Genomic DNA, 22693 nt, shown 5'->3' with positions numbered 1-22693 from the left:
TGAAATATCTGCTGTGTCTCCCGACGGGAATTGAATCCCTGATATTAGTAATGTAAATCAGAAAATTACCGCTGTCCCACCGGGAAACACAATAGCAATTTAGAAGAAAAAAAAGACTTATAGCTATTACAGCTAAATAATACTTCTTTAAAAACACTTGCAACACTACTTTAAAATTACACATTTCTTGATAACATTTATTTTAAAATATGGAAACATTCGTAAGTATGCGATGATTGAAAATATGATATTTTACCCGTCCATAAATAGTTAATAATATTTTTATTTGGTTATACTCGAGTGCTTTCTTAAATTTGTCTTCAAACATTCTGCTGGAATCTAGTAATAATAGGTTAATATTGGCAAAAGAACTGCCATTACTAGCTAATTACTTCAAAAAAAATGCGTTGTTCTTCAAATTTTTTTTTGCATAACATTCTAAAGCGATGAAAAAGACTATTAACAAATACTAACAACTCCATTTACCTTTTACATTCTTATATCAATGTGAGTTTAACCTATATAAGAAGATTTGCTGCACTAAGAAACTTGTAATTTACTTTATTCTGTACAATTTTACTCTTTCTTACATATTGGAGTTTATTACTATTTTGCAGTGCACATTTTAGAATGTTTTGTTTGAGGTGCATTCACGCAGCTACTTTGATGTCTCAATCACGTACTGATGCAGATTCGTCCAGTTTTTCCAGTTTAATCAATGTTACTACTCAAAAGCGGCAATAGATGGCACTAACTTGGTATACTCTCGCAGCGTGCTATTTTCATCAAAAGACAAAATTATGATTCGTTACGGAACCAAAATTGTGGTGGCAGTAATAAGCTCCGCCCTTCTTCTTTCAACCTAACATAACTCCTTCCTTGAACTTTAGTTCAAAGAAGTGTGTATAATGATGCAGATTTATCTGATCACGTTTCTGCTTGTGGCACCAACTCTCGCTTTCCCAGTGGAAGAGACACAGAACGTTATTCAGAATGTGACTAATGTAACGACACGTTCCTCAGAAAATGATGTATCCAATTATGTTCCCATTATCCCCTTAAGCGAGAACGTACTGCCAGAAGACGAAAGCAGTTTGCTAGCTGTCGAAGAAGAAGATTATGTTGTTCCATATAGTGTTGAATTTCGTCCAGTTGCTTTACCTACGAACTTTAATAGTTACGATAAAGACAACAATGGATACATTGACCTAAATGAACTGGCTCAAGTTTCGGAAACGTCAGAAGAAGAGGCAGCTCAACCATTTTTCGATGCGGATCAAGATCGTAAGTCAATAGTAGATTTTCTTTTTAAAGGATAATATATAAATAATGAAGTATATACTCACAGTAGTCCATTAAGAACTGTAGCTTGCCCGGCATGACCAGGTGATTAAGGGACACTCGTAATCCGAGGGTCGCGGGTTCGAATTCCCGTCGCACCAAACATGCTCGCCCTTTCAGCCGTGGAGGCGTCATAATGTGACGGTCAATCACACTATTCGTTGGTAAAAGAGTAGCCCAAGAGTTGGCGGTGAATTGTGATGACTAGCTGCCTTCTCTCTTGTCTAACACTGTTAAATTAGGGACGGCTAGCGCAGATAGTTCTTGTGTAGCTTTGCGCGAAATTCAAAACAAACAAACTGTAAGATCTGGAACTCGATTTATCGCTGTTGACAGAAGCGAAAGTATGAAGATGAAGACAGAAATTGTAAGCCAGAGTGGGAAGAAGATTTTGCATTCACTGTTTAAGAAGGTAAATTTTTGTGACCCTATCTGCATTATGTTACTCAGTCATTACACATTCAGTAACATGAAACGCCACTATGAAACAAATCACAAAAACTTTTCGTCTGATTATCCACCTAAATCTGAATTACGGAAAAACAAGTTACCTGTGTTAAAATCATCACTAAATAGCCAGAAGACACTCTTGACAACGTTCAGTAAGCAATTTGATACAACGACTAATTTTGTTATATCATGGAATATTGCTCGTGTTAAACACCAGTATTGTGATGGTGAATTTGTTAAGAAGAATATAGCTGAAGTTATTGCAGTGTTAGATCCAAATAACAAAACTTCAGCGAGTAATAGCACAAACACCTCACTACAGAGAGACGTATCTCCCAAATCAGTGTTTATGTTGCAGGCAAAATACAAAATGGTTTAAAGAATTTTCTTGTATTCAGCTCAGCCTTTGACGAATCTACAGGAATACAAGACAACTCACAATTGGCAGTATTTGTTCGTTATGTTTCTTCGTACGTAACTGTGAAAGAAAAGATGTTGGATTTAGTGGCGCTAAAAGAAACAACTCGTGGTGTTGACATTAAAAATGCGCTTAACAGAGCCTTAACAAATACTGATATACCACTAAATAAACTCGTCAGTGTTGCAACAGATGGAGCACCTGCAATGGTGGGGAAAAATACAAGATTAATTACACTAATGAAACGTTATCCCAGCTTTACAGAGTTTCTTCCTGTTTATCGCATTATTCATTGTTAACACCTAGAAGCCATATATTTTAGGTACAGTTACGACAGAAAGTGTTCGTACCCCTGCATCGTGAGTAGTTTTTTTCTCATAACTTAAAAAGTATCACGATTAGGATAATAAAAGTATCGTATATTATAAATATTACACTAACACACATCTACATAATTTTTTTATGTAAATTGAACAACAAATAAACTGTTTATAAACAAATAACCAAACATAGGAGGGGCAGAAAGTGTTCGTGCGTCAACTTTAATGGTCAGTTGTGTAGCTTTTCAGGTGAACTACTTGGTGCAATCTCTCCTCATAGCCCTACATGATCGTTTGACAGTACTCAACTGGTATTTTTTTCCATTCTTCTTTACAAATGGCCTCCAACTCTTTAAAGTTTTTCGGATTACGCTGATGAACCCTGGTCTTCAACTCATACCAAACGTTTCAAATTGGGTTGAGATCGGGTGGCTGCGATGGCCACTCCAGAACGTTTATATGGTTCCTCTGCAACCAGGATTGCGCATATTTCGATGTGTGCTTAGAGTTATTGTCGTGCTGGAAGATCCAACGACGCCCAAGCCGCAAGTTCCGAGCATCATTCTCAATATAAGTGCCTAATATATCAACGTACTCTTCTTTTTTCATGATTCCGTTGACGCGGTGAAAACTGCCTACACCAGAAGAATTGAAAGAACCCCATAGCATGATCGAGCCATCACCGTGTTTAACTGTAGGAACGGTGTTCTTTGGAAGATTTCGTTCCCCCTTCTTACGGAAAATATAGAGAACATCATTGTGGCCGAAAAGCGTGATTTTAGTCTTGTTTGACCAAAGAATACTCTTCCAATAGGTAAATGGTTTATCTACATGCTCTCTTGCATACCTCAGTCGTGCTTCTAAATGAACAGGCTTTAAATATGGAGTTATATGAGGGCGGCATGCTTTGAACCCAGAAGAGCGTAACATGTGCGTAACTGTAGAGGTGCTTACTTCAACCCCAGTTTCCCTTACCAGTTTCTGTATGTCATTACGTGTTAAACGAGGGTTCCTACTAACTTCTCTGATAACCTTTCTCTTATTTCTCTCTGGAATTTTGGTAGGGCGTCCGGAACGAGGGAGGTTAGCAGTTGATCCTGTAAGCTTAAACTTGGCAATTATGCTTTAAACAGTAGATTTCGGCACATTAAGTAGTGTAGCAATACCGGAAAGAGACACACGATACTTGTATTTTACAATAATTCGGTTTTTTAAATCACTGGACAGTTATTTCCTGTTCGCCATGATGACCAAGCAGATAATGACGGAGACGGCGCAAAATTGCCGGAAGTACATTTATTGTTGGCTGGATTTTAATAATTATGAACCCAGTGTCTAGTTCCGGAATGGTATAATGTAGTTTATTCGCCAAACTAAACAAACTTTTTACGGGAATATCAGTTTTTTCACACGTTCTGCTCCTCCTATTTTTGGTTATTTGTTTATAAACAGTTTATTTGTCGTTTAATTTACATAAAAATTTATGTAGATGTGTGTTAGTATAATTTTTTATAATATATTATACTTCTATTAGCCTAATCGTGATACTTTTTAAGTTATTAGCAAAAACCCAATCGGGACGCAGAAGTACGAACACTTTCTGTCGTAACTGTATGAAGATGTTATGAAATTTGTTCTTGAAATTGTCAATTTTATACGCTTAAATGAGAAGACCCACCAACAGTTAAAAAATTTTATTGAAGAACTGGAGTTTGACGATAAACCCAGTGATGTCTCTTTCTTCTGCATTGTGACGTGGTTGTCAACCAGCAATGTCTTAAACAGGTTTGTGGATCTTTTGGAGCCCGTTATTGCTTTTCTTGAAGAAAAGATTCTATTCTCCACTGGGAAATGATGAATGGATGCAAGATCTAACTTTCCTTACTGATATAATGAATCATCTACAACGTCTCAACTTGGCACTCCAGGGTAAGGATAAGATTGTTTCTGATCTTTCTCAGATAATTTTCAGCTTTCGGAATAAATAAGACTTTTTCCAAAAAAAACATATTATCAAAAAAACTTGTTACTTTCTCAATCTTAAAAGGAGAGTAAATACATTCCCTTATATTGAAATAAAAGACCACACAACTGGAAGAATACAAAGATAAATTACAAGGACTGCTTGATAATTTCCTAAATAGGTTTGAGTACTTGCAGAAGCTGAAACCCTGCTTCTCCTTTCTTGTAAATCCATTCATCGTTGTGTTATGAATAATGGTTGTATAATTATTGAACCTCTGGTTACAGAATTATCTGCTGTGGAAACAAAACTTCAGGAAGACCTGGGTCTAAAGATGATGCATAAATCCCATTCTACAATTGAGTTCTGGAAGCTAGTTCCAGAAGTAAAAAAAAAGTGTGCGACTGATCTCAGTTTTCAGCACAACATACTGCTGTAAATCACTCTACTCTGTAATGAAGTTTGTGAAGTCGAAGCATCATGCAATCCTTACAAATCAATACCTGGGGGAGCTAATTCGTACAGCCGGAATTTCAACGACTCACGAACATGATGGAAACTCACAAGACCTCTGCTAGAAGTAAATAGCCTGATATCTGATCATTGTCTGTTTATGTCAGAAAAATATTATCATAAGACTAAAATTTTGTGAGGTTGTATCTGATTAAAATATCTCTAATATTATTGTTTTACATATTTCCCCCATATTTTGACCAGATATTTACTAAGACAAATAAATATCATTAAAAATATCTGTTTTTACCCCTTTTATTTTTATTTTTGGCAATCTCGATAAATGTTAATGAAATGCAAATTTGCATTTTTTCTTAGATGTTTCCGTAGTTCATTACCATATTAATTACGCTCAATATAGTTAAAACAATAATCAGCCAATATTTTGAAAACATTTGGTATATATATGTGGGCTTTGTGAATATTGAAACTAATACAAATTAACAGTTTAAAAACTACATACATGAATAAATATTACATACATGTATTTATTATTATTTATGTAAAGTTTATGTAACAAAATTTATGTAACAAAAAATGTATGTTATATTTGTTAATGTCTTGTGGCTCTAAAACATCTGAAGTTTATCATATGTGGTTCTTACGTTAAGCAAGTTTGGCCACACTTGTTATACGACTACTCTTAAGTGAGTAGTTATAGTGAGCGTAACTTTTATAGTAAGTCCGCTGCTAAACTTGCGAAGCACATTCAGCAGGATATCGCTGGGTGGAAACTTTGCCTTTCCGATATGAAATCTGGCATGTTAACAACTAGTCCACCTTCGTCTGCATGCGAAGTTAAATTCAAATGCAATAGTAATGCAACATGTTTTATATGGAATGTTCAAGTAAGTATGTGTGCTAAGACTTAATATATCAGTGAAATAACTAGTACACACAAATCTGTGTAATATTTTATTGTATCAAGGTTTCCTCTTTAATGCTGAAATGGTATCGAACGTCCATACAAAAAATAAAACAAAATACAACAAACTAAAACTTTCGCGTTATCATAGTATCAAAGTACTTTAAAAAAAACTGTTTGCTCCTCCAATATACAAAATAAAATATGCATTTTCGAAATGCTATTAATTTCTGTGGTACATACTATATACTAGAAGTTCTTTCGATCGCCTCATCATTCGTTAAATTTGAAAATATTCAAAATGATTATACGTTTTTATTAAAACTGAGTGAAATAAATAAATAATTAAAATAAATTTCAAAATGTTGATATATATTTCAAGAAGTTTCTTGTTTGTTTAGCACAAATCTACTCATTCGGCTATCCATGCTATGTCCACCAAGAAGAACCAAACCCCAAATTTTGAAGGACAAAAAGTTTCTAAAAATGTCTTTCTTTGAAAACAAAATATAGGCGAATTTTTGCCCAGCTAAAATACCTATCGTTGCGGAATTTGTTGGCGTATCATCAATAGTCAACACAGTCGGTCGTATTTCTTCTCCTCGGTGGACTCAGCAGATTGCCCGATTTGGTTTTGCTATAAGAAAACACAAACACACATGTATTTGTTCATGAAGATGAACAGTTTAAGACAATATAAATTAATTTATAGCTGAAAACGTACACTCGAGAGTTTATACTCAGATTAATTTAAAACATGAAGTGTTGTCTTGTTCATCGGAAGTGATGTATTATTAATTAAAACTGTATTTTCTACGTTATCGACGATTCAACAGTAAGATTTTGGGCTTATAACGCTGAAAATTGGGGTTCGATACACGAGATGAACATAGATAGTCCATTGTGTAGCTTTGAGTTTAAAAAACAAAACACACTGTCTTACGTGCTGCATCTACTCATATTAGTTAATATTTATTTAAGTCACAAATTATTTCGAAAGTTATTTGTTATTGAATTCTTTTTGGATTAATATAAGAAGGCAAGCATTGTTATAAAATGTATATTAAGTAGATATTTTAGACACGGCAGCCAATTCTACAGGCAAAAAAAAAAGTTCTTAGGTTAACGTATTTATCTCCACGAATGTATGAAGGAGAGTTCCCTTTCAAATATTCTGCGTACGGACCTAACCTCTAATATATATATATATATACATATGTGTGTGTATACATAAAATGTGTATTGAGTTTATATGCATATTTGTTTCATTTACTTTATATATATCTTGGTATCGCTATTTTAAGACATTATTTTCTAGGAACAATCACGAATTACTACCATGTACCTCTACCTCTTTTTATGTTTGACAAAAAATATATAATCTTGAGTAGGCTTTCCGTATAATAATTTTAGGCCTATTCTTGTTTCCTATGTCACATGTGAAAAACTTCTCTATCTAAACTTTAAAAAAAAAAAAACACCAAATGAAGGATAGTGAAGTTTAATAGTTAAGTGTGTGATTTCTTATAGCAAAGCCACATCGGGTTATCTACTGAACCCACCGAGGAAAATCGAACCCCTGATTTTAGCGTTGTAAATTCGAAGACATACTGCTATACTAGCGAGGGACGGTAGGAGTAAAGTGACAACCTGTCTTTCTATTATAAGTTTTAACGATTTTTTTTCTCTTACTTTTTATCATGAGTAAGGGAATAAACTTTTATGAAGTTGAACATTATAAAATTTTTGTTCCTTTGGCACTTTATTCACTCTGTCAACCAATTTGAAAAACTATGATATGGTTGTTCTACGGGCTCTTAAATCACTCTGTCAATCAATTCGTTGTTTCTTTACGGTGCTACTGCATTTGCTCAATTCTAGTTTATATTACTCGTCAAAGATGAAAGATTACAGCGAAATAAAAAAGGGGAAGAGGAAGCACGTATATTAAATGAAGTTAGGCTTAAATAAACGAACAGCTTAATTGTGAGCACTGTTGAAATACGATCACGTGATTAATTACTATCCTATTGGTATCATATATTTTAGTTGTGGCAAGTTTTCCTCATTTCATAAGTATTTTTAGATGTTAGCCACAGAAAATACGTACATAGAACAAGGTCTAAGCAAGAGATTATTTTCTGTCGTCTCTGTCAGGATTTTTCAAACTTAAGTCTCGATATTTTGAAGGAGTTCAAGTTATATTCTAATAAACATACGGTGGTACAAAGTTTAGTGTATTTCACATTCATTTACATTAACAGTATTTTGTTATATACAGATGATTTACCTTTGCTTACTTAAAACGCACACAAAGTTACCTCACAAAGCTGTTTTTCCTTCCGAAGAAATGGGTACTGTCAGCTGTTAATATTGAAACTATAAGGTAAACAGCTCAGAAAAACGATACATTTGAGAGGGCGGATATGTTAATTGATATTTATCTATTCATTAAGATCGTTCAAAAGAGCCATACCAAGAAGTTCTAAGGAGACTTGTCAACTTTAATTGATTCCTGGATGAACTTTTCAGACAAGGAAATTATTTTGAAAGTTTCGACAAAGATGGTTTTATGCATGTCTATTTTTTTTTCCAGCATCGGGATCACGTGCTAACCCTAAAACTAGGAGATTAGCCGCCTACAGTAACGCTATCTGGTAAACATGTTAAAGAAAATTATCTGTAAAAAATTTGTTATTAGAAAACCCATCTTCGCTGAAATTCTTAAAGTTTAAAAATGTAACAAATATACAATGCAAACAAAGAAGCCAAAAGAGGGTGTGTGTTTTCTTATAGCAAAACCACATTGGGCTATCCGTTGAGTCTAAGCTAAAATAAATATTAAAGCAAGTGTTTCAGAGTGATATTTTGTGTTTCAGTCTTTTAATAAAGTAAAAGATAAATGCATGAAAGTTCCTGCCACAATGTAGAGTTAAAGATAATTAATTCTGTATTAAAAGTTATCGGAATAGTTGTGTTTTAATCTCATTAGTGATAATTTGTAGACTTAACGTGGATAAAGCATAAACGCTTTGTGAACCTAATATTCTTTCAATATTTTTATTGTTTTTAGATCATACTTATCTAAATTGTTTCATTGTATTCCTCTTTTCTCTGCTTTTGCTTTATGAAAGGGCGACTTATAGATCGTTACTTTGGTAGGTTTTGTCTTTTGTTGTTTTCATGGTGCCTGCTTAAGACGTAAGGATCAACTGTTTGTCAGTTGTAAGACGAGTTGTGTTCTTATAAGATTAATAAACTGGATTACTTGTCATGCAAATATTGATATTTTCAGAATACACACAGATATTCTATTAAGCAAAACCTTTAATTCTTATTAGAGTGGCTTGACATAGTCATATGATTAGGGTGCTCGACTCGCAATCTGTGGGTCACGGACTCAAATCCCCGTCCCACCAAACACGTTCGTTCTTTCAGCCGTAGGGTTATAATAATATTACAGTCAATCCTATTATTCGCAAGTAAAAGAGTAGCCTAAGAGTTGGCGGTGAGTGGTGATGACTAGTTACCGTCCCTATAGTCTTTCACTGCGATTCCTTGTGTAGCTTTGTGCGAAATTCATAATAAATAAAAAAACTTTATCGGAGTAACGAGCACAGCAAATCTTACGATCTAACACTTCAGACTTATATGTAAGCACATAGATTAGAGGTCTAAGTCACATACTGGATCTAATAAATTGCTTCGTGCTTATAATAAAAAAGAAGAAATGTTATTTCTTTGATTCTTTAAACGTTGCTTAGGGATTAGATTACAACTCAGTGTAACCATAGTTCGCGTTCTGTTGCGGTAAAGTCAAGCTGCGCATATAGAACTGTTAATGAGTTATAAGTAATATTCAAGTTCATTATTCGATTAGTCCAGGAATTAGCGGTGGGTGCTAGTGTATCAGTTCAGAAGGGATGTGTATCACAGATAGTCCTTCTGCAATAGTTTTGCGCGAATTCTACGAACACGCCGAAACTGATATTTTACATTTATCTATATTTACATTTCGATATGAATTAACTATTTTTAATCAAATATACTACGAAGTTTTCAGGCATTTGTTCCCAGCTTCAGCATATAACTTCATAAGGTGATATTATGTAAAGTATAATACACCAAGAATGTAGATGTATCCATCTTCTCTATCATTCAGACTGTTTCAGGTCAAACTTACTGTAAAAATCATTCGGTCATTATTTGCAGAATGAAAAATATAATTTTAAAAGATATTAAGCAGGCCAGTTTTCGTTAATTTATTGCCCAGGTGACGTATGCATGTATAATTTTATTAACGTATTCATTAGTGGGGAAAATAATGCATTTTTGAGCAAATAAAAAAATATTTGTTTAAAGGTTGTTGCTCCCTATGATTCTAGCGGCCTTGAAAATTAGAAAAAACGCCATCTGGTGAATTGTAAAATTGGAAACTATAGCTTTCTAATTGTATAAGTTCTCTAATTTATTTATAGGGTGTAGCACTACCGAAACGTCAATAAACATAATACTGTAAAAGAAGTTAGGCTCGTCTTTTGGCAGAGCTATGACGCACCTATACATAACACAGGCAGAAATGACGTATAGAATGCGTAAAGATAAATGGTCAAGGTCGAATGAGAGGGTACGTAGATGCACGTCAGATTTTTAGTTTTTTCTCAATATTTTATCTGCGAGCCTTTTATGTTGTCATATTCGTGTATGTATTTACTTAAGTGCTCAAGAGGAATATTAAAACATTCAACTTTCTGTTATAAACGCCTGTATTGGTATACTTTATTATAATACTTTTTTATGTTTCTGTCAACAGTTTAATTACACATCATATAATGTTACCAAGAGTGCGAATGTTATAGATGACAGTATGTTTGTGTAAACACATTTTATAAATGTAAAAATTGCAACATCTGACTGATCTCAGATTTCGAATGATTATACACGCATCTCGTCTGCTTTTCTAACAAAGATGTATTTATTACTTCTGACGTAGTAAATAGACTTCCATCTTACTTGGCGCAAATACATGAGAAGCTAAAAATAAATTCAACTCTGATGTCTAATGGCACGACATAGGAATACAGTCATGAGCGTCAGAGGAAACTGTAATCACACATGATCTCATTTAGAAGTGTTAAAAAAATCGCACTGAAGTTAACTGTGTTTCATAATAGTTAAAGTTTGCATATCAAAGTTTCTCCAGTAACTTGGAAATACTAATTAAAAGTTTAATCAAGAATACCAAAGTATTTTGTTACTTATCTTTATTATGAAATTAAGAAAAAATGCTTTATATCTCTTTAGTTACACATGTACTATATAATTTTTCTCATACTACGCGTATTGTTTTATTAATTACATACGTGAGTATTAAACATATATATGTATACATTTGTAATAGTGATTGATTGTTGTTAGTGTGATTTATGTAAGAGTGAATACAATTATTCTAATAGGTAAAATATTTCAAAGTCATAGTTTAAATCCTGACACTATTTTGTAGTGAATTATCCTTGAGTTTTATTGAAATTACTAATATACATATAAACTTGATTTTACAAGCTTCTTCTCACAGCAAAAAATAATCTTTACTTTTCAGTATCACATCTATATTATAAAACTCCTTGTGTCTCTATATCTGCCTGTCCTGAAGAAACGTTTTCTTCTTGCCCATCTATGGTCTAAATAGAAATCTCAGGGGTTCTTGGGTACGTCCTAAATGGTTTCTAAACCTCCTTAGTTTATTCATTTTCTTCTTCTCGAATTCTAATCGCCATAAATCTTTCGGGAGTTCTTAAGTATGTCCCAGATCTTCACGACAGCTAAAACTACAAGTTAAATATTTTTCTTTATTCTCTTGTGTTGCATCTTTTTCTTTACCGTCCGATTTATTCTCTGCTAAGTTATTCTAGAATTCTCAATATATTTTGATATATAGTTTTCTGTTGGAAATCAGTGCAACTGAATATCGCATATACAGCATTGATGCTAGACTACCAAGCTTGTTTCTGATCGTCACGTGACATGTAGAAGTGAACTGTAATGAACTGATGAGGTATAAAAATAGAAATCCTACTTTAACAAGTGCTCAGTTACGTTGAATTACCTCATATTTACGCTTCAGATTACATGGGAGATTGTTAAACCACTGACTTGCATAAAACTTAAATGAGGGGGGTGATTGATATTATTTTATAAAAGTTACTTTACCTTGTTATAAATATAAAATTTGCTTTACCTTGTTATAACTAAAATATTATACATTTCCAGAAACGCTTAAAACACTTGCCGTGATATAACAGTTATTATTGAATTTCTAAGTAATCTTCTTTTCACATTGTGTTCCTTGATGGAATAATGGTAAGTCTGGTGATTTACAGAGTTGGTACCAGACGTGAATGGTATTGATGTTTGTTAGGCAGGCTACTTTTGGTGAAAGTGTGAGATATTTATGATTAGTTCTGTTTAAAATACTAAAACCTGATTTGGTTATTATGTGTATTGCTTGAACTGTTATCGACTGGGTGTTACACCTGTATGTGAGTTGGGCAGCTTTTAGTTTCAATAAATGGCATCAGTCTAGGTGACAATGACATCAGTCTTCCTTTTTTAATGCTGTTTATATGAAGGCAGGACCTTGGAACAATAAATTATTATTTATGCATGGTAAACCGATGAAAAGTAGAAGCTACTATGGTTTTGTTCTACCTAACTTAAACGAAGTTTATCTCGTAGCTCTGTAAACTGAATACTTACAGAGGTAATCTTGTTTGTTTATCTTTGCAGATGACGGTTTGGTAAACCCACTTGAGTTCCAGCATGCTCCATGGAATCTTCAAGGAGATCTATTTCTCACAGAGGAAGATCAGTTAGATGAAAAAGAAGGTGCAGAGTTAATACCAGAGGGAATGATTGATGAGTCTAAGTTGTCTTCTAGTGAATATCTTGATAATCAAATCACCCACGAAGAGGAATCCCTACTTCTTAATGGAGAGGGCCAAAAAGAAGGGCTTGAGATTAGAATAAACGAAGAATTACATTATCAGGACGAAGACAATATTTATGAATTAATTCCAAAACACTTAATGTATGTTACAGATGAAATCAGTTCTGAAAAGTTGGAGGACATAAGTAATGAAGACCAGAATATTTCTTCAGTGAGTTATGTAAACGATCAATGGGAACGATTTTTAAAGCCTTATGAAGGTAAAGAATTTATAGATGATGAGTTGTCTCCTACAGATGAGGAAAATGTTTTTCTAACGAAGAAGACGAGCCTGCTTTAGAATGACAAAAACTCACCCGGAAGAATGACTGATGCGACTGTTGTTTCGATAGATTTCCAGATACTAAACAACTCAAATGATTTACAGTACATAAGTTTACACATATACCCAACATTGAACAACGTTGAAAACAAGACGTGAAACTGCTTTTAAGATAATGCAATAAGTTGTTCTCTTTATGTCACATGTGTTTGCATTAATATTTTTTATTATAATGTTGAAGTAATTATATAAAAGCCAATGACTTTCGCTCTTTTTTTTTGTTTTGTTTATTATAATATATATAATGTCTATTATAATATAATAAAATATCAAGTTTTATTGTCTCTAAGTAACTCGTGCTACACACACGCGGCTGCAGTCAAACACTTTACAACAATTTCTTCAAAGTGTTTAAGAACTAAATGCAAATTCTAATTTTATTAAATTCATTAGTGTCACTAGTAATTAAACAAATAAGAGTCTTCGATATATATAGTTTTATAACACATAAATACAAAAGTTCAGTGTCAAATGCTCAGTTCCAGAATATTAAAGTTTGATAGTTTTTAATCCTTGTTTAGAAAATATTATTTCTTGTACGATTGGATTAAAATATTGTGTGTGGACGTTATCATCAAGAAATTCTGGTTTAACTATAAATTACGAAAATAACACTATTTCCGGTTTCCTTCACTGAAAGTATTTCGTGTATTTGTTTCAAAATTCTTATTGCATAATATTAAATATATATAAAAATGGTCATTTCATGCGTAGTTACTTTATATTTATCAGAAAAATATCATTAACCACTATTATATATGGATAAAATTTCAATGTTTCAAGTATAAACTAGTATAAAATAACAATTTTTTAATTTTATAGTAATTAAAATACCACGAAAATAGTTCTGTTGTTTCTTACAATTTTCCAATCTTACAGCAGAATGAAAATGTTACCATTTCGTAATAAATAAAAACAACAAAAACGTAATAACAGTCTAATTACTTCGTGCAACGTTTAATCGTAAACATGGATAGCATTTTAGTATATTGTAAAGAATAGTAATAATAATTTCCCAGCAATTCTATTATTTTGCATAATTTGTTAACTTTAGTCCAGGTTAACAATTTTACCAATTGCCATCAAAATAAGAGGTAGATGATTTTATAATGGGCAATCATTAATAAGGATACTAAATACATAATTGTTTTACAAAAGAGATTTTATTATAATTAACAATTCTACAGTTTCTGAGAGCACATCCTCAACTCCAAATGTAAGTATATCATTTGGAAATGAAAAGAGGTATATATTCATAAGACAGTAAACATGCTGATATTATTAGCTACTACAATTGAAAACATTAAACAAAGAGTTTCATTATTAAAATATTGTACTAGAAATTTTAAACAACTACAAAACAACATTAAGCTTGCTTTATCTTCAATGTCATCACAACCTGTTTGTTTATGTTTATCGAATAATCAAAAAGTCATGTTAATTGTGAGTTCTGAACATGATTTTTTATCGTTCGTTTATTTACGTCATATATGACAACATAACAATCAACACCCCTTTTATATTTAAGTAATTGGTTTTAAATTATTTTTCTCTTTGACTGTTGAAAAGAGAAACGTTTTTGAGATTTTTATAACATGAATGTTGTGTTTCGAGCATAAATTTGTGAGTGACTTTATTTCGTCACACTCTGGACTAAGCCGGTTCAGACAGAACTTTCTAGCGAGCTCATTTATAATTACACTAAATGTGTCTTTCTTATTTTTATCAAGCTTTAAACTGCTGTCATATTCGATATTATCGAGCTTTGGTTCACAGGTATAGTACGTTAAATACGGAAAGCAGCGAGTTTCGTTGTACAATGCACATAAGTACAAACTATTTAGTTTTGAAACAAACTAGAATACTTGCCTCATAGACCGACTAAAGGAGATATCTGCCACTCACACTATTAGACAGTATTTTGTTGTCTGTCATGCAATCAGTAGACAGTAAAATTACGTCACATAAGAGACGCTTAACATTGCAGTTTGTATTGTTATGACGTCAGTAAAACGTGTCATGAACCACGAGAAGAATTATGCACTTTTTAGGCTACAAAAGAATGTGACATATTAACTTCAAAACAATAAATGAAAAATGTTACTTTTTGTTTACTATAATTGTTTGGAATTAAGCATAAAGTTACACAGTGGGTTATCTGTGCTCTACCCACCACGAGTATCGAAACCTAATTTTTTTGCGGTGCGAGTCCGCAGACGTATGCTGTGCCATTAAGAAGCTTTATTTACTATTGGAACAGAAACTTTAGGAGATACTGCGGAACTACATCTCGTTTTAAATTAAAATAATAAATCTTTATTGAAATTGCATTATGATGTTTGAATCATTTGGTTCTGTTGTTTTCATGTAGAAAATACACTACAGCTCTTCTATCGTATTCAGTTATACATTTTTTTATTTGACTTTTGTTATCATGCACACACACATCTAAGTAAATTATGGCTATAAATTCAGGGCATTTTTTTGCAATAAAAAATTTAAAAAGTATTTTATTTTCAGAAAAATGCTTTCCTCTAGTCTTACACTGTTCAATTAGGAACGGCTAGCGCAGATAGCCCTCGAGTAGCTTTGAGCGAAATTCAAAACAAACCAAACCAGAAAAATGTACAGCTTTAAAAATATTTTTAAGTTTTTATATACAAGTTCAATATGACTTTATGAAAGAAAAGAGAAAGCTCTATTAATTTGCATCATTTTTTTCTTGTTTACTTACTAGTTGCGAAAAAATTTTTGTTTTGTTTTTTTGTCTGCCTTGACGTATGTTAACGAAATATTGTATTTTCATATTATCAGATTCACTGATTTCATTGAATAATCGAATAGAAACTCCAGAATAGAATAAAACTTACTAGGAAATATTTTACAAAGCAGAAACTGAAATATATTAACCTAGACTGAGTCTGAAGCAAAGAGAATGAACACAAGCTTAGGCTTAATAAAACTAACTTAATCTCAAATAATCAAAATTAATCAAACATAAAAATAAGTGTATTATTTTGACACTTTTATTGAAGAGCGTAAATGTCATTAAATCTATCTGTAGAAAAATGTTTCTGTGAAGTCATATTCTGCCCTAGACTGGGAAGACGTGATATTATGTGTAAAACAATAATGCTATTATTCTCGGGATGTAGAGGCCACCTACATGAATGACAATAACCCTTACTTCAAAATACAGTATGCTGTATCTGTGGGATATCACCTGACTTGCCAGTAGAAAATATTGTGTGGGCCTGGCATGGCCAAGCGCGTAAGGCGTGCGGCTCGTAATTCGAGGGTCGCGGGTTCGCGCCCGCGTCGCGCTAAACATGCTCGCCCTTTCAGTCGTGGGGGCGTTATAATGTTACAGTCAATCCCACTATTCGTTGGTAAAAGAGTAGCCCAAGAGTTGGCGGTGGGTGGTGATGACTAGCTGCCTTCCCTCTAGTCTTACACTGCTAAATTAGGGACGGCTAGCACAGATAGCCCTCGAGTAGCTTTGTGCGAAATTCCAAAAACAAAAAAAAACAAACAGAAAATATTGTTGCTTTTCATACAGTATACGCTATGCTTTTACAATCTTTCCATGCGTGATACAGTATACCCTCACCTGTTCGCGGTTCCCCATTCGCGGCCCCGCATATTCGCGGGTTGGGCTCTTAACCCTATCGCATCGTATGCCGGTATACCGGGCAAGCGTCATAACGTCATAAAAACTCGGTAAACCGGGTTTTTTGTAGGTCATAGAGACTAAAAATCGCTTTTCGAGGATATGTCTGTATTTACTCTCTCAAGCAGTTTTATCGATTGACGTCTTTATCGAACAATGGGCTGAGCTGCTATAGGCTGACTGCCTCAGCTTCCCCCACAACGCAAACAGCAAAGCACAGCCGGTAACGCACTACACACGCATACACACAGCGCTCGGTCCCGAGGAGGCGAGGAAATAGGTTTGAATTTAGCCAATGGCTGACAGCTTTAGTTTCTCCTTCTTGCTGATTGGCTGCATACGCGTGCTGCTGATCAGCTGTTTCTCTCTTTCATTCGCGCGTGAGTTTTCAACGTGGTTGTTTGGACTGTAAATTCAAGTGTTTATTTTTAAAATATTATTTACACCCTACAATGCCATTCAAACGCCCTACACCTCCAGCTTCTGGCAAGGAACCTAAGCGCCAGAAAAATGTTATGACCCTGCATGAGAAGGTACAACTGCTTGATATGATAAAGGAAGGAAAAGGTTATGCTGCTGTAGGACGCCATTACGGAGTGAATGAGAGCACCGTGCGTTACATAAAGAAAAATGAACAAGCAATCAGAGCTAGTGTAGATACGAATTTTTGTGGAAGTGCTAAGATGGTAAATGTTGTAAGAAACAAGGCAATCGTGAGGATGGAATCTGCCTTAGCATTGTGGATACAAGACTTGCGAAAGAAAAATATCCCTTTGGACACCAAGATCATTCAAAAGAAGGCATTGAAATTATATTCTCAATTCACTGAAGGACAACCAGGACCATCAACAGCAGCTGATGCCGAAGAATTTCATGCCAGCAAGGGTTGGTTCGATCGTTTCCTGAAACGTTACCAACTACGATTTGGAAAATCCCACGGAGAAGCTGCATCTGCAGACACAGAAGCTGCAGCAAAGTATCCTGAGGCCTTTAAGAAACTCATTGAAGAGAAGGGATACAAGCCAGAGCAGGTCTTCAACATGGACGAGACTGGGTTGTTCTGGAAAAAAATGCCTTCCAGAACTTTCATCATGAAGGACGAACTGAAAGCCCCAGGATTCAAAGCACAAAAGGACAGAGTGACACTTATTATGTGTGGCAATGCTGCTGGCTGGATGATGAAACCCGGCCTCATTTTTAAATCTGCAAAGCCCAGGACTCTGAAGAACAAAAATAAAAACACTTTGCCTGTCTTCTGGATGCATAATTCCAAGGCCTGGATTACGAAGCTCCTGACATCCAACTGGTTTCATCAGTGTTTCATCCCTCAAGTGGTAGAATACCTTCGCAAAAAAGAACTCGAATTTCGAGTGTTGCTGATCATGGATAATGCTGGCGGTCACCCTGTGGATTTGTATCATGAGGGAGTCCAGATCGAGTTCCTCCCTCCCAACACAACATCCCTCTTCCAGCCTATGGATCAAGGAGTGATTCGTGCCTTTAAGGCACTTTACACTGGCAACTGTCTTCAACAATTAGTTGATGAAATAGAGGAGAATGAGGACTTCCAGTTGAAAGTGTACTGGCGCAATTTCACAATTGCATCGTGCCTGACAGTCATACACAAGGCACTTCAAGATATGAAAAAAGAAACATTTAATGCATGTTGGAAAAATCTGTGGCCAGAATGATTACAAAGGGTTCTCACTGGATGAAATTCAACATGATGCTGTCAACAAGTCAGTTAAACTAGCAAAGTTAATCGGTGGTGAAGGCTTTGATGACATAACTTATGAAGAGTTCAATGACCTGATTAACGCCCACTCTCAGCCTCTAACGGACGAAGATTTGGCAGAGTTGACGAAATCTGCCAGTGAAGAAGAAACAGAGGGCCAGGAAGAACCATCACAAGAGGACGAGGGTCTAACTCTAGAACGGTTGGCTGAACTCATGTCAAAAGCAAAGGATTTGCAAGAGACTGCCAAGTCATGGGACCCTTACATGGTCCGTTCGCTGCAATTCTCAAATGCAATTAACTCTACCATGTCGACCTACAAAACTCTATTCATCACTATGAAAAAACAACGGAACCAGCTGCCAATAACCATGTTCCTAAAGAAGGTACCCAAAACGTCAGACCAAGCCACACCCGAAGAAAGTACGACACCTTCTCCTGACTTTCCTAAAGAAACAACACAACCTCTTGACTCTCCTGAAGAAATGGAGCTTTCTCCTTAAGTGTCTGAAGAGGAGGAGTAATTACCTAAAATGCTGTAAAGCAGCAGCTAAGCTGTCCCATACTGTACATTAGTGTTATCATCATCATCGTATGGCACAGCAAATTTCATCATCATTTTATTATCATTCATTATTGGTGAGTGCACAAACAATATTTAATTTTTTTCAGTTATTATTGCAATACAGTACGTATTTTTTTATAAATGCATACACTGTATGTACAGTGCATATTTTTGTGACCGTGTATTAATAATGTTTTTAATTGCATATTATTACTGAATTGTACTGTACTGTATTATTATTACCTGAACTGTGCGTACTGTATTTATCTAAGTTTGCCTTTAAATTTGTTCCACTTTCTGTCAATTCTAATACATGTGTTGTACGCATAGAAAATGACTTTACGGTACAGTAATACAGTATGGGTAACTATACTATGCGGTGTTACCGTCCCCCTGTACTTACGTTTCTTTTTGATTAAAATATTGTTGCAGTACAAAATTAAAATGTGTTTACATTATCATTACAACATTAGCGAAATACATGACTGCATGCAATATTACTACATTATTACTGTATTAATGAGTAAGAGTGTCTTTAGAAAGTGTCTGGGAAGCATTTAGTACCGTATATAATCTCATACATAGAAGTTTTAAAACTGCATCCAATATTCGCGGTTTTTCGCTATTCGCGGGGGGTTAAGAACGTAACCCCCGCGAATAGCGAGGGAATACTGTATTCTAGCTGACAAACTCAGTCTCTTCAGTTGCACACTGAAGGGAACTTAAAGGTTTTTTTGGTTTTTTTAACTTACTTTCCTATATCAAGAACACAGGCTCAATAAGTTTAGAAATTTTGAAAAACGTGTATATTAAACGAGGTGGAAAACATGTTGCGCGTTTGTAAACCTTGCATACCCTTTATGGCTTACAACTCATAAAATATTTCAGTAGAAACTTTTACGTTAAAAACGTCCAATCAAAGACGTGTTAGAAAAAAACAAATTATAATAATATTAAACATTAAATAAAGAATCGACTTTACATGTTTTTATAATTGCTAAAACTGAGTTACAAGTACAGAGTAATCAGAAAGAAAATTTTTATCTACGATTATTTTAAATTATTACATCATAATAACCATAATAGTAGAACAAAATTTCACCTAAGTTTTGTTCAGTAATTTTTGATAAACAATATTATGCTATATACGTAAAATTCTAAATCACTTTTCTCGTAAACTAGTGATATTTTTTGTTTCTCTTCTTTTTTTTCTCTTTCACCACACGAAGTTTATAATTTTAACAAAACTCCTGATAATGGAAGTATTAATGATCAGACTGTGAGAAACTCCATTTATATATATGTTTGATAGAATGATTGAGGAAAGCATATCGTATGTGTGTTTTCTTATAGCAAAGCCACATCGGGCTATATGCTCAGCCCACCGAGGGGAATCGAACCCCTGATTTTAGCGCTGTAAAACCGTAGACATACCGCTGTACTATCGGGGGCCGAATCCACGAAGGCATATCGAACAACTTGTGACAATTTTGAAACTTCCTATACTATATTCCAACAGTTGTACGTTGGAAATGACAATTATATTCTCTGTACAATCGAAGTCATACTTATAAAGAATTTTGTTTTTAATTTAGTAGATTAAACATAATGCGCAAATCTAGATAATTTGACAGTTGTACCTGTTGATAGTAGCAGTGAAAATGATGCTACAGCAGCTCAAATAGGGTCCAATGATAACAATGACAATTATCAGCCAGGGAAATATGTAGCATGCATATACGATCATGAATGATACGTGGGAGACATAAAAGATAGATCAGATGAACATTCTGATGTGTTGGTGTCATTTATGAAGAAATCAAGAAACGAACTGTTCTCATGGCCTGCAAGGTCACGTAAAGTTGAAAGATGAATTCCTTTCCAACATATTATTTGCCCGATAAGTGAACCTACCATGCAAGACAGTAGTGCTCGCCACTATGTTCTAAGTCAAAGTGATCTCAACATAATCAAACTCAAAATTCTGAAATTTATTCAAGCTGTCTGAACAAAGCAATGTTTATTTGATGATGTTAAGGCTAATTTATCGCCAAAGCAGTTTTTGAAACATTTCATTGTCACAAGTATTGCAGTTTGGTGTGACTATAATCTTTCTCAGTTATCCCCTGTTGTAGCACTGTGCTTTTCGTGTCTGATTTACCTTTGTATTTATTATATTATGAATCTTAAACTCAGCCATATCTGCATAACTGTAATGCATACACAATATATTTGCATTGCCATGTGATCTAACTAGTTATGCCAATAAACTTGTTCAGAAATGAATTAATTCTTTCTTGTTTCTTACAACTTCATTATTTAACATTGTTAAAGGCTGGTTAGAATATTTAAGTGGGATTCATAACATTCTGACAGGTGTTTTTCAAAATTGTATGGATATATTTGCACACAGTAACACACCTGAGCTGAATTTTTTTTAAAATAAAAAACGTATGGTCAGAGGATACCTTAAAAAATTATAACTCAAAAAGTAGGTTGAACACCATCTTGATTTTTTTTTGTAGATCATATTCAGAGATGTTAAAATATATGGTAAAAATCTGAAAAGGCTGAATAACTGGTGACATGGTCAAACTGTGGCCTGAAGTAGGGCTATTTTTAGCTAAATCACCAAAGGTTGCATGCAACTAAATATTTTTACAGGAGATCTAATAGACTTTTAATTACAACAATTGCTGATTTATCAACTGATATGTTATAGGAAATTTGAAAAAAAAACATTCAGCTTTGTATCATATTAAGTCTTAGAGCTATGGCTTATTAAATAAACCAATGTTTTTACTATTTTAAGTTTTCAGGTTATTTTACAGCTGCACTATGCAAATCCTAAGAGAGATAAACTTGGTTTGAGACCATTTTTGATGTCTGTGGGATTAATTCGGTCAGTTTAGCCTTCTACCTCCATTACTCTTGTAGCTTTAAGCAGCCAAAGTTGCCCAAAAATGAATTTGCTAAAAATAACAAAAAATGTAATTAAATTTTACAGGGCTGTAAATCAGAAACTATTAGAGATACTGATCTAATCTTTGACAATTTTTCATTATATGGGTAGATGAGCACATGCAAATATTTTCAAGACATTCTGTGGGGATCACCTGCAGCCTCCTGGATGATTTGACATGGAACGACACTCAAGTATTTATGTTTATTTACATATGACTGGATATCAACCAATGAAGAAAGGAGAAAATTATGAAAAGTATTTTTCTTTAAAAGTAAAACCATATAAAAACAAATTATTACTTTTATTCTTAGATAATGATATATAAACAATAAGTTCTACAGGCACAAAACAGTCAATGTTTTCTTATCATACAGTTTGAAAGTGGACACTGTGGGCAATATAAAATTCTCTTTTCATCATTATATGAGGTTTGTTTGCCCTGAATATTGATATATTCTTCCTCTTTTTGTTAATTTAACCATTCTTGCATTACTACATAGTTGGATTTAATTGTGTCATCAACATTACACTACAATACTAAAAAAAACAAAAAAAACACG

The 22693-nt window shown here is 34.0% G+C and overlaps 1 protein-coding gene and 1 long non-coding RNA gene across 2 annotated transcripts; both read left to right on the top strand.

The window, feature by feature from the left end:
- Positions 1-802: 802 nt before the first annotated feature.
- On the top strand, positions 803-13900 carry LOC143239321 (uncharacterized). The gene is made up of 2 exons (XM_076480293.1): positions 803-1284; positions 12657-13900. The coding sequence occupies exons 1-2, from the start codon at positions 909-911 to the stop codon at positions 13154-13156; spliced, it is 876 nt and encodes a 291-aa protein (XP_076336408.1). The 5' UTR covers positions 803-908; the 3' UTR covers positions 13157-13900.
- Positions 2678-5046, top strand: LOC143239323 (uncharacterized). The gene is made up of 2 exons (XR_013021120.1): positions 2678-4458; positions 4780-5046. It is a non-coding gene; the product is annotated as an uncharacterized LOC143239323 (long non-coding RNA).
- Positions 13901-22693: the final 8793 nt, after the last annotated feature.

The sequence above is a fragment of the Tachypleus tridentatus genome, chromosome 13, assembly GCF_004210375.1.
Source record: "Tachypleus tridentatus isolate NWPU-2018 chromosome 13, ASM421037v1, whole genome shotgun sequence".
Taxonomy (NCBI): Eukaryota; Metazoa; Arthropoda; class Merostomata; order Xiphosura; family Limulidae; genus Tachypleus; species Tachypleus tridentatus.
Note: the sequence above shows the minus strand (reverse complement) of the source record. Positions and strands in the feature narration are given on the sequence as shown.